This window comes from Marmota marmota, unplaced genomic scaffold, assembly GCF_001458135.2.
Source record: "Marmota marmota marmota unplaced genomic scaffold, marMar, whole genome shotgun sequence".
In the NCBI taxonomy this organism is placed as follows: domain Eukaryota; kingdom Metazoa; phylum Chordata; class Mammalia; order Rodentia; family Sciuridae; genus Marmota; species Marmota marmota.
Window position 1 is genome coordinate 6,390,919 of NW_025999880.1, and position 13,985 is coordinate 6,404,903.

At 39.7% G+C, this 13,985-nt stretch overlaps 1 protein-coding gene across 2 annotated transcripts in view; it reads right to left on the bottom strand.

Moving 5' to 3' along the window:
• Positions 1-2,280: 2,280 nt before the first annotated feature.
• Positions 2,281-13,985, bottom strand: part of Ankfn1 (ankyrin repeat and fibronectin type III domain containing 1) — a 336,634-nt gene continuing 324,929 nt past the window's right edge. For both annotated transcript variants that reach the window (XM_048788565.1, XM_048788560.1), the window contains one exon: positions 2,281-9,619. In XM_048788565.1, coding sequence (XP_048644522.1) covers positions 8,820-9,619 — 800 coding nt within the window. In that variant the 3' untranslated portion in view covers positions 2,281-8,819. The remainder of the gene's footprint in view (positions 9,620-13,985) is intronic.

The window sequence follows — 13,985 nt, forward strand, 5'->3', positions numbered from 1 at the left end:
AGCAAGGTCCACGTCAACCTTGCTCAAGTTGGCCCAAACTTGGAAACATCAGATGTGTGACCACCATGGTGCCTCAAACAGGCCCCACTATGGCATGATAAACATCCTACATAAAGGAAGGACCAGTGCTGTGTAGTGCTGTATTCCAAGACAGTTTCTAGTCTTCCTTTCCACCACAAATGAGATACCTTTTGCAACCTTGCTGTTGGCAAGGGGTCCTGCTTGGGTTCTGAGAAAGGGCAAATGCAGCACATTCCACACTTAATAATAGTGCCCCCTGCAGTGGGGCAATGGTTTGACCCTTTTTGGGACACTCCAGGGAAAGGGTCTTATGGCAGTGATCAAGCAAGATCTAAAAGAACAGCTGGTGGGTGGGGTTAGTACCAAATCAGATGCCGTGGAAGGTCCAAGGGATATTCCAGACCACATCCAGTGTGATTCCACAGTGGTCTGGACAGCCAAAGATTGGGGGACTGAAATAGGTAGAATCATCTTCTGAGAGAGACTGGGATCAGGTGAGGCAGAAGAGTGATTGATTTAAATCTTTCCATGGTGAAGATTATTTTTTGGAGATGGAGGAGAATATTGGAAAGGGATGCCCAGCATGGTTTTCCTGAGTTTACTTTCTTTACAATAGACTCAATTTCACCTTCTGTTTACCTTACACAACCTGGGCTCCCCACCTAGAACAACAATAGCACAAAACATATCATCAACATGAAAGTGTTCTGCTCATTCCTGAGAAGTACTCATTGTGAGCATTTTAAATTCATGGCATCTCAGAGGTGAAAAAAAAAGTTTCCATACTTTAGAGATATCTTCATCTGTAAGTTCAGAAAGGAAAGGTGTTTTCCCCTACCCACAGAGATCCCGACCCTGAACTAGAGCCCTGGTCTGGTGGGAAAGGTCTGCTGTGTTGTCCTGTTTGGCTTCATCTGTGGTCATCATCTCTGTATGTAAATATCCCTTGCATGTCTGTCTCTGCAGGGTGTCTGTTTCAGAGAGGGCTTCCACAGGGCTGTTTTCCTCTTTCTTGACCTAATTCAATGGTGCATGGCACAGGGGGAGGTCAGGAGTGCTCAGCCCCAGTTTTCACTGTACTGAACCTCACCCTTCTTATTTGTAAAAATAAAATAAAATAAAAGTTCTTGTTCTGATCACTTCCGAGGGCTGATCATCAAGCTCAAATAGGATGGTGCTATGGGAGTATTTTTTAAACATGTAGGAGATTGCAGCTATCAAATCCTCAATGAGGAAAATGGCATGTGAAAAAATATAGTTTTATCAGGCATGGGGATGAGACTTTTGTAGGTTTTCTGGGTTCTTAGATGGGTGATCTGCCTGTCAATCCATGTCAATCCACAGGGGTGTCCAAACAATATGTAAGATATCATGATGCTTAGATAATTTCTGACTGTTGGAAACACCAGAAGAAAGGGCAGGTTTCTCCCCAGGCCTTTTGCTTCCTTCTGGGTCCAACCCCCATCATGTACTCTGGAAACGGTGGGTGGGGTAGGTGGGTGGGACAGTCCTAAAGAATGACTTTAGAACTTTAGAGAGTCCCAGGCTGGCAAACATTTGTAAAGGCCTTTGAGTCCATTCTTTATGGAGAAATTAACCTGATTCTAAGTGATCTCTCTGAAATGTCTGGTGGTCATCAGTTTATCACTTATTTAGCAGGTACTTGTGCCAGGAGCTGTAGATTGTGCTGGGGGAAATGATGACTGACAAAGTAGGTAGTGGCTTTTGACTTAGAGCCTTTGATCTAGTCTGGTAAATGCCCAGTGCCTCCCTTCCTCTAGTCAGTATCTGACATCAGTCCCTTCTTTGGCAATGACTGATAGGACAGACCATTACAAGGTGCGAATGCCATAGCTTCTTGAATAGGAAACGCATTTTCACAGTCAAAAGATCATTGCAAAGGTCTAAGTTCCTTAACATTACAATAAACATTGGGCAAGAAAAATTTCTTATGAGTTTTTATTCTAACAGTCACTCTAAATAGATAAAAGCTCTAGCTTTTAATTTGCCTGATTCCTAAGATATTTTTGTGTTATTATTATGCAGAAGAAGGAATTATTTCATGTTAGCAGGTGGAAATACTGTGTACCTTGTGAAAGGGCTAAACATTCAATTAAAGACGTACTTCTTATTTAGCAGGTTAAATTCAAAAGGCCTCCTTTTACCCTTTATCCCACTCTGTCCCTCCCCAAACACCTCCCCAGAGTGTTCATAGAGGAAGGGGATATTAAAGAGCAATGGCTTCTGTTTGGTTTGAAAAAGAAGGTAAACTTTTATTTAAAGACAGAATTAGGAAAAGAAAGTAATGGTTTGCTTAGAAAGATGACAATTTACATAGGGAAAACAGCACATTTGGCCAGGACAACAAAACAGCCCTCTGAGGCTGTCAGGAAGCCGACCACAAACATGCCAGTGAGGAGCTGAATGTGTGAATGTGTGTGTGTGTTTGTGTGTGTGTGTGTGTGTGTGTACATAGTGCGCATGTGCATTTAAAAGAATTCTGTAAGACAGCATAAGACAAATACATGGTCCAAAGCAGCATATTTCCTGTCCTTGGGAATTTAGGAGAACTTTTTTGTTCAGGTTCCTGGGATTGAAATAATCTCTTTGTAGTGTCCTCAAACACTGTAGAAGGGGGAGAAGGAGCTCTGTGGATGTGAAGAAGGGATAAAGAAATGGAGATAGGACAAGGCATGCAGAATGCACTCCAGATGTTCAAACATGCATGCATTGGAGGAAGAAGTGAGGTTATGATGGCCAAGCTCCTGGGTACAAGCCGGTGAGAGTATTTGCCATTGTAATATGTTGCTGTATCTTCAATACTTGGCAATAACCAATTAGGAAAGAGGAATAGCCTAAATGCTATTAATTAGTCAAGATAAATGAGTCAGACTTTGCTAATAATTGTCAAAACAATGCCCCAGATAATAACTCTTTCAAAGTTTAAGTGCGAAGATTTTAAAAGTTCAGGCTGAACAATTTTTGTGTTCATTGAGACATGGAAAAAGCATTAGGTAAGCCATGTGCTGAGAATTCTTTTAGTTTATTATTTAATTGACATTTCTCCACACCAAAGACAAAAGACTTGTAAACTATCTTTTAAACAGCAAAAAAATCTTATGAAGCATCAAAAATATTTTTTACTTCTTCACTCTTGACTTAGATTTCAACATTATCAGGTGAGATATAAAGTATATTTAATGCTTTTGAAACAATCATTCCATTGGATAGCTAAGATTTTTTTCAGTCAACAATTTTTCTTGAAAATGCAATTAGGCAGGTAGGAAATTATCAAAAATACTTGCCATTAGAAAAATTATCTTAATTCTTGTTAACCCCTGACCTCCTCTTCTTAATGGGCAAGTTGAAGAGGCACTCATTCTACCAGGGCTGTTTTTGATTGAAGGTACTGGCCATTTACAATATCCATTTAAAATGTTCAAATAATTTCCAAATATTCATACTACCAAATATAATTGTTTCAAGATTGGAGGTCACATTTAACACATCATATGTGATTTCTTTATTTGTATATTTACAGAGGTGTAAAGCACACAAAATTGTGCAGATAACATACTGAAGTCTAAATTTTAACATATACTCAGTTGCATATGCGGCAACAAGATACAATAAATTCTGAACAAATAACAACCAATAATCAGCCAGATTACTAGGTATACATTAGGCAGGAAGCAATTAAGCATTGCCTAATAGAATGTCACTTAAATTATTTTTTTCTATGAAACATCCGTGACATACTGCCCCCCCCCCCATTCTTTTTCCATTACAAACTTCAAACTGACACTTGTGATCACATACCTGGGATATTCGCAAATTCTGGTTTGTCACAAGGCAAAAGGCAACACAGAAACTCAGAGTGACTTACAATTTGCCAGATGTGCCCTTTGTAAATCAGTCACTGGAGGGTGGTTACTGTGAAAGTATATTTAGACTTTCATGCCATCAACTGAAGGAAGAAGAGCAAAGAGCATTAACTAATAGCTTCATAACATTTGTCATTAAGTTAAATATTGGCTTTTGCTGAAATTAAAGACATGTACATCTGGAAAGGAAAGACCCTAGCATAATATTTTAAACAACACAACAATAATAAACCTCCTACTTCCACTATCAAATTAGAATATTTTCACAGTCCATTTACCCAATCATTAAACAAAACCAACTGTCCTTTCGAATGACCATTTTACAGATTCATTATTAATGGAAATAGAAGAAATAATTGAAAACCAAATATAACTACTGTGCACATATGCGGTGGAAAAACCAGAGACCTGAAATATGGCAAAATCAGTGCTTCATAAACAGTCAATGGATTTTTTTCTAAAAATACTTTTTGCTAATGGCAAAGTTCAACACCTCAGAAAAACTCTGAATTAAGATCTTAGAATAAGTTTCCAAGCTGTACAACATAGTTTCAAATACACTACCCTTGTTGTTTTAAGGCCGCATTGAAGTTTAGCTTAACAGTCGTAAGCCATGTGTTTGAACATCTTTAGGAGAAGTGACCCGGCAGAGAAACAAATTTTTTCCTTGTTCACCTTACTACCTATCAAGAGATACCCTTGCTCTCCAAATAGCTCCTTTAAAAATTTCCTTCAAGATATGACCTTGACAAAAATCCCAGATTTGTTTCACTGAATCATCTGGAAAAATACTTAGGCTTTATAAAGTGACAATATAACACTTTGAATTGGCTAAGAGTGTGCTCTTGTTCATCTATAACTACCCTCTTTAATCTGTATATTAAGGTTTAATAAACAAATATGCAAAGATGCACCCTCTCAGCTGTGGCTCTGCTGCCTGCAGGGTTGAGAGCTGTAGAATAGTGGCATTCTGCATATATAAATTTTCTGAAGCCAGTAAATTCTGTGTGCTGTTAACATAACTGGGGAACTTAAACGCACTGCAGACCCCCTGACAGCTTGAATTGATGGTTTTCCAAGAGAAAGCAAGTACATCTTAGGTGAAGGGCAAGGAAAAAGAGGAGGCTGGGAGCTGAGATTTTTCTAGCATGCCTTCTTGCCTAACAGGGTTATCTTCCAGGGAAGAGCTCAACCCTCAGCAGGGTACACGTTTGTATGGCACCAGAACAATGAATGAGAGGCCAGTCCTCTTTTCCACTTGTCTGGCATGATCTCCTGGCAAGGATGGGGTAGGTGTTTGCCAGGTGGCTCCCAGACAAGGTCTCTTTAGGGGAATACAACAAGGCTTCAGTCATTGCTTTTCATGAAGTGCTTTGGGATCCTTCAGGAAAGGGGACTGGAGGAATATTATTACGAACTGGCTTCAATTTTCAAACCAAATGGAACCATTTTCTCCAGTGTAATTATTGCTTCGAGCGTTAGTGAATGTTCTTAAAATGGAATGGATCTCATCTTTAAGTACCCACTTCTTAAAATACTCATTCCCTGGAGTGAAAGTTTTTAATTACTCTCTACCAGGTACCCTTACCAATTAAGAGGCTGCGATAGCCTTGTAAATGTTGTCCAGCATATACATCCAGGACTTGTATTTTCTAGGTTCTCCTCCCTTACAAATAGACAGCAGGGGGTGCAATCAAAGATGTCTAGCAGAACATGTGCTATGTTTGTCTAGCTGAGGAGACAGGCTCTTGCTTCTTCAAGTCCTCAAAGAGAAGATGTATGCTGAATGTATGGCTGCGTTCTTGGATCAGATTGTGAGCCCCTTGAGGCCTGGGGATGTGTTTCACCCTTGATTCTTTGGTTCTCTATGGGACTTGGGAGGAAAAGAGATATGGGAGGCCCTGGTTAAGATCTTTAAGGATTTCTACAAATGATGGGAGCTGAATAATGCAGTGGAGAGTAAACCACATGAGAAAATTGCTGGAAAAGAAGACCCAGGGTAGGAAAGTTTCCTCCAAAGCCTCTCAGATTGGATTTGACAAGAATAAAAGGCCAAGTCCATCATATCTGAAATAAAAAACCAAAAATTCCCTAGACACTGACATATCTCTATAATTAATGCAGATAAATATAAATCTGTGAATTAAAGAACACATATTTTTTTTTTCTCACTAGAATACCTTAATTCTTAAACTGAGCTCACGAGTGTTACAAAATGGAACATGGGGGTGATCAACCTGAACAAATGGCTAATTCTTGAGGATATAAAATATCCACTTTTTAAGAAAATATTGCTAGAAAAATACACTTTCAAGTGGATCAAGTAGGCCCAATAAAACTCTACTGTGCATTACTCATTTCTCTTTTACTTGTGAAAAAAATAAAGATGACTGTATCCCCAATATAAGTTAGTGGGTTTGAAATTAATACAGTTTGGGTCCAGTAAGCCAGAACTTGATGACCAAATGAGGGTTCAAAAAGGTGGGTCAGTCTCTGTCTCAGTTGCTTGTTGAATGCCTCCCATCTGATGCACAGTCAAAAACTTCCTCCTGTGTTGGCAGAAAGGTCTGGATCAAAAAGTTGCGTGGCTTCTCAGGTTTTGACAACTCCAGCATCTCATCTCAGGGACTCATTTCATGTAAACAATCTGTCTTACTTAAAATAAGACGAAACTTTAATGTGTGTAACTCTGCCATTCCTTTTATTATCTAGGAGTCATAATCTGAAATTTCTCTCAAATTTGCTTTTTAGCTAGTAAACTTAGATAACTTTTACATGAAGTTTTGCATTCCCTAGCAACAAGGAACTCTGAGATATTGGAAATTTGTTAGCTACAGGTTGAGCAATGGACTTGAATTGAAATTGGAAGTAAAGGTTTTTAAAAAATATTTTTAGTTGTATATGGACACTTTATTTATTTTTATGTGGTGCTGAGGATCGAACCCAGTGCCTCACATATGCTAGGTAAGCACTCTATCACTGAGCTAGTTTTGCACAATAGGTAATTAGCTTGTAGATAATCAGGAGTTGACTATATATATTTCAATTCCCAATGGGACAGCCTGCTATAAAGGATATGGTTCTTGTTTCTGATGTTAACTCTAAGACTATACCAGCTCTGAGACCTTGAGCAACGTACTTAACCTCTCTGGACTTTAATTGCCCTTCCTGATAAATGCAAGGACTTGGACAAATTTTATGGCCTTTCTTGTTTTAACTCTTACTCCTTCTGTCCCCATATCATTCACATAGAAGAAAACTATACTTTAAAATCCTCCCAGGCGTGGAAAAGGAACAGTAGTGATTCTGATGAAGATTTTGGAGGGAGTTCATTGAGTGTAAATTCTCTTAAAAAAAATAAAGACTGAATTCTGGGCTTTAGTTTTCTAATGACCATAGGCCATGGGTCAAATATGTGCCTTTCCAGCATGGTAATTATTTATGTTTAAATTTTTTAAAAATGGAAGGGATCAAAATAACATTGTGAACAGGGGACTTTGTATGACTTCCCATGAGCAGAAATGGAAGGACTCATAAAGAGTAATATTTAACTAAAATGCCTGTGAAGCAGAAAAGAATCATTTAGAATATCACTGAACTGAAGGGGTCTTGATTCCAAGAGATGAAAGACTCATGCCCTTTATGAATATTCAGTGGAATTTATCTTTGATTTGGGTTGCTTATTTGTGAGAAATTCAGGAAAGAGGCAATGAGTATAGGATTTCCAGGTGTTTTTGAGCACATTCTTGGAATAAACCACTGCCTGGGTCTTCTGAAGAAAGATTTTTCCTGTGGCCCATGGGCCAGACGATTTTGGGGCAAAATCGACATTGAGTAGATTTGAAAGAGTAAGGCAGCCAATCCTAACCCTGGACCCCAGTCCCTTGACCTGTGGGGTGGGCCTAGAGGTATGTTCAAGGGGCCTATCACTGCCTGGCCACATCTGCAGGGAACTTCCTTGTTTAAAGATGACTTCACCACTTCATAATCCTGAGCAAATCCACTGCAATTTTGGGAGACATGACGCCCATGGACTTCTTTTGCTTAGAATTGTAAAGGAAATACATTTTTGCTCATATTTCTCTCCTTCTCCTGGTCTTGTCTACAATTCAGGCTTTCATTTAACTCAGCCATCTCCTTGCAACCTAGGACAATTTATGGCTCGTTTTCAGATTAGAATGGGAGCTGAATGAGCAGGAAGGATTGCCTTCTATCCTATTCTATCTTTGCAAGTTAGAGCTGGAAGTGTCCTCTATTTTAGTTTCTGGTGGTCTCCACATAGCACTAAAAGACAAAGAGGTCTGCCAAGGCCTATTTAATCAGATAAGTGCTGATGATAAACTGGATTTGGTGAGTTCTGAGAACCCTGCACTTTGGCATGGCCCGGCTTAGCTGGTAGGGAACTCTTAGTTAAAGTCCACTTGGTACCATGCTCTGAAGACACAACCCAGGTCTCTTTTCACTAAACCACTCTAAAGGTTTGGATTCAAGGAGAAAACTATGCCAATCTTATTTCCAGCTGTAAAACTCCTCATTAATCACAGATTCATGAAACAGCCCTAAACCCAGGGGTCAGGTTACAGAGCCAGCTGCAAAACTGAGGGTGTGTCTTCGGGCTGGCCTTCCTCAGCCACAGATGCCACTAACGGGGTGGCATGTTTGAATCACTGCGTCTCAGACTCCATGTTGACATAAAAGCTTCTCTACGCCCTTTCTAGGTTGAACCGGGAATAGCGCTGGCAACTCTGGCCTTGGCTTCTGCTCTACTCTTAAATAAGAGGTCCTTGAACCTGCAACCTTTGGATTTGTAGCATTCAAAACGTTCAAAAATGGGTGAGGACAAAGAGGGGCAGCCAGGGTGATGGGCAAGGCAGGGACTAGCAGTGGGATGGTGGACAGCCAGCGCGGGCCTTCCTAAAGCATGCTGCTGAGGATTTCGGACACTGGCGAGGTGGGACCCTCGGGACTCATCTCAGGATGGGCAGGGCTGGACAGGAGGACTCGGCCTCCAGGGGGCGGGCTCAAGCCGGACCACGGCTGGGCGTCCTGGCGTATCAGGGCGCCGGGGTAGGGCTCCACGTAGATGCGGTGGGCAGAAGGCCTCGGGTCCTGGAGGCAGCCCTTGCGCTCCTCGGGCAGGCTGGCTGCGTGGGCCAAGGTCAGGCCCCGGGGCCCGTCGAGGGCAGGTCCAGGCCCCTCGGCCACCCTACGCTCCTGGGCAGGATCACAGGCTTGGGACAGGTGAGGCGTGTAGACGCCCTCGGAGAGCGACAGCGACTGCGTCTCACTGTGCATGCGCAGCCAGCGGCGGTGGCGGCTGAAGCCTCCGTAGTGCTGGTGCTTGCCTGACTTCCGCTTTCCCAGGAAGCCCAGCGGCGGCCGTGCGCCCGGTGCCATCTTGGCGTGGTTCTTGGGCGCGAGGCCGGTGAGCGACAGGCCGTGGAGGAACTCGACGCACGAGTGGTCAGGGTCAAGGCCTTGCGCCCTGCCCTGGGGGTCCTGTCCCAGTCCCACTGGCGTCTTCATGTCGTGGACCTGTAGGACGTCCGGGGCGCTGCCGCTGAGACTGCTAAGGGCCTGTTGGGCGATGTCATGGGAGGAAAGGTAGACCAGGTCCAGGTCTCTGGGGCTCAGGGCGTCGCTGGAGTCGTAGTCGCTGTCCGTGGGGAGGAAGACTTCCGAACAGCCTTCTTCATCAGAGCAGGGCTGGGACTCTGCAAAGCCAAGAACAAATGTTAGGAAAAAGAGACTCTGAGCCAGGGCTTGCATCATGAGCATAGGATCCTGCATTGGCCCCACGCATCACTTAAATTCTCCTGTTGTCACCCCTTGAAACTTTAATTTTGAACAAGGGCTTCACTTTTTCATTTTGCACAAGGCCCGACAATTTATACAGAAGGCTCAAGGGAAAGAGATGAACTGACAAATCCAACCCTAATAATGGTGAGGAACACTCCTTCGTATCCCCCTCCACACACATACACACACTTTTATTCTCTGGGCATCTATCTGCAGAAGGGATGAAATAAGAAACAAAGCCGGATGTTGCTCATTTATTCATTCCCTATTATTTCTGAGATGAATTTTGTATTTCACACAATGGGGATTTTTAAAGGGGGAAAGAAGAAAAGACACAGGTGACTGAAGATAGGAAATCTGGTTTAAGATCCTCATTTCCCTCTATCTATTTGCTCAGTGATCTTAGGAAAGTTGCTTAACCTCTTTGAGCTCTGGTTTCTTTATCTATAAGTGGTGATGATGACAGTACTTACTTAGGAAGACTAAAGAATAAACTGATTATGTTTATGACTTAACACATTGCCAGTTTTTAAAAAGCAAAAAATGTAAGGCCCAACAAACAAACTCAGAGGCGAAAATAAGCCTCAGGGTGCATACTATAATGGCCATGAGTGAGCTACAAGTTTAGTTCTATGGATATTTGTTATTTAATTCAGTAGTTGTTCATATCTTTTTTTCTCCAATCAGGTTTTACATTTCTGTATAGCAAGAACTGTCTGAAATCCTTTGAATTTCCCACAGAGCTTAGCCCATTGTAGGTACTTGATGAATACATGTTAATTTTGAAAATGTGCAAGTGGTTTTAAAAAACAAGTAGTCTCTAATCTATAAATATGAGGTAATCTCAGTGAAAATCCCAATAGGATTTTAAAATGGAATTTAATGAATTGATTTTAAAATTATTGTGGAAGAGAAAATTTATGAGAATAGCAAACTTTTTATTTTTAATACAATAGGAAGGAGTCGGCTTTACCGGATATTAAAGCATACAGTAGAGCTTTGGTCATCAAAACTTTGTTGTATTGGTACAGAAATGTAACAGATCTGAAGTACAGAAAAATAGAGTCCAGAGACAGTCATATGACTGTGGTAATTTAACATATGGTAAAGATAAAATTTAAAAGTATGGGAACAAAATAAATTATTCAATATGTAGTGTTGGGACAATAGGCTGTCTTTTTAGCAAAATAATTAGAGAAAGTCCTACTTCATAACATATATCAAAATAAATTCCATATGGGTTAAATATAATAAGAAAACCCCCAAATATTAGAAATCAACATGTTTGCAGATTTTGAATGGGAAGATCTTTTAAAGCAAGACAACACCGCAGAGGACAAAAGAAGTGGCAGATAAATTTGATTGCATCAAAGTTTAATGCTTCGTAAAAACAAACGGCATCTTCAGCAAAGTTAAAACGTAAGTGATTAGAAGAAGAATAGCAACGTGTAACAAGAATAAAAGTCAGAATATATAAAAAATCTGTAAATTAGTAGACAAGGCAAATGAGAGAAGATAAGAACGAAACACTTGGAAGAATAATTAGTTCAAATGGCCAATAAACATATTATTATTATTATGTTTAGCCCAGATAGTAATTAGGGAAATGGATTGAAACAATGAGGCTTTTTTTTTTTTTGCCCATGAAAGTTACAAAAGATTCAAGAGTGAAAATTTCATGTGTTAGTGTTGTGTGAGAAATTAAGGACTCTCATGTAGTGATGAGGAGGATAAATTGGTATAACTCTTTAGACAGCAATTTGGCAGAATATATTTAAAATGTGCATATAATTTATCCTAGCAAGTCCTTTTTTGGATATCTGTTTGAGAAATTGTCACCATGTGCACATGGAGGCATTTACAAGTTGTTTACTGCAGCATGATTTATAATAGTGAGAAACGAGACATCATCTTGTGGTTGAGGATGCTGTGAAAGGAAGACTTAGAGGCCTAGAAGCACTACTTAAAGAAAAATAGTTTACTTGGAGAGATCTGGAAAGGAATCCATATTCAGAAGACTTGTTGATTAAAAAATGCAACATGTTGTGCTGGGGATGTGGCTCAAGTGGTAACGCACTCGCCTGGCATGCGCTGGGCTGCTGGGTTCAATCCTCAGCACCACATAAAATAAAATAAAGATGTGTGTCCACCAAAAACTGAAAAATAAATATTAAAAAGTTCTCTCTCTCTTTCTTCTCTCTCTCTCTTTAAAAAAAATGCAACAGATAACTGAAGGAAAAAATCCACAGGATTACCTGGATACAGATAGTCTGTGGTAGAAAATCAGATACAAGTATTTTAAGAATATTATAAAAATCTGGGATAAAGTTTGTTTTGTTAGGGAGTTAATATCAGGGTTTCTTTTACTTTAGAAATTAGAGATACATGAAATGCCATTTTGTCTTGTTTATTTCAGGGTCAGGGTATAAAGTGATTTTATGCTTTCTTTCCTGACTGTAGGAGATGACATGCATATTTACTCATAATTGGCAGAGCAGGATGTCAGTTTCACTCTCTCACATGTGGTTGTAACCAGTATACTTTTTTAGTTGCAAAAATCTTAACTTCATTTGGGACAACTATGCTCTCACATAAAATACCTTTTTTTTTTTTAGTTTCCCTTACAGCTGGGCGTGATCATAAAATTATTTTTGGCCATTGAGATAAAACTGGAAGTATTGTATGAAACTTCCAGAAGGCTGAATAAAAGAATTGGCTTACCCTGAGAGACAGGTCATTTTGTTGTTCTTCTTTTGTTAAGTTGCCTACAACAAGATGTGTTCAGTCAGCCTTGGAAACAAGCTGATGCTTAGATGGGGAGGCTGAAAAATACTTTGGTCTTTGAAGACTATGGAGTCCACATATATGTAGGCCTTGATTGCCTAGCTTTAGAGGTTTTTTTTTACCTTTGAAAAAAACTTCTTAAGAATTACCAGATTTATTCAGCTCAAGGCTTTATCTATTTCTTTCCTTTTAACCTTAAAGTCTCTTTGTCTTCTTCCCTAACCACTTGTCTGAGGACAACATATTCTTCCATCTTTCTTACTAAGTTGCAAGGCCAACACTAGAGTTCAAAACCTGATCAATGCTCCTTGTTGAATTTATCAACTTCACCACAAATATCTTCAGTCATAGATTGAACCACAGTAGGAGGATGCTATCATTCTATTCACTGGACGACTGATAATAAAAGTTCTTAAAACCAGAAGCAACCACTGAGGAGTTTGTGACACTTTCTTACTCTTTCCAGTTCATAGGTCAAGTACTTTGCAAAAATAGTTTGCACTTTTATCTCTCTTTATACAAATAGCAAACATTTATTGTTCAGAGAGGACTAAGGAGTATAAGAAGATGTGCTTCAAAGGAGCAGACATTCATGTTTTAAGACCTGGTCTCTCTAGAAGGGCCTGTATTGATTTCCTCAGATGAATTGGAAGTTGCTTAGTTCTCTTGCCTCTTATCAAGTTTTACTTTTATCTGTTATTGCACTTACAATTTTATTATCATTATTACAAATATCTGTTTTCATAGTAGTCTCCTTCATTGAACTACAAATCCTAGAGACCACATACTGTATACTATGTCTTTTTCATATCTCTGCTTAGTAAATGTTGGATAAGTCAGTGAATGAAGGAATGGGCTAAGGAATGAGTCAAACAAAGAGATTTGTGGAATCTCCTGTTATTTCCCACATTATCTAATCTGAACATGGGCATATGAGCAGACCATGAGAACCTCCCCATTAGGCTCCATCTTCATCATCCTTCTATTATTAGCCTCTTATGCTGTAAAGCACCTTGAATTGAAGTGGAACTTAAACAGACACTGAAATATGGGAACATAAAAGAGTAGTAAGATTTGATTGTCTCTTGAAAACAACGCTGAAAGCATTTTGAAAAGCTTTAATTTACTTAATCTGCAATATATACTCCTTAAAACAGTTACCCAGATAATTTTGCTTTATCTTTGGTGATATTTGACTCAAGAGTTAGCCCAGGTAGGGCAGAAAGAACAATTGTCTTAAAATTAGACAAACCTAGGCTGAAGTTCTATTAGGCTCCTATCTGTGTCCATGATTTTGGGTAAATTACAACTTTTCTGAACCTTTTTTTGTCTATAACATGTAGATAGTTAATATTGCTTATCTTCCATAGGTGCTATGAGGATTATATTAGTTTGCTAAGATACATTTAAATGCCTTACAAACCAAAGGCATACCATTATCAAGATCCCTTCACCTGTAATAGAAAATATTTAGAAAACAAATGAAGATCATTAAAA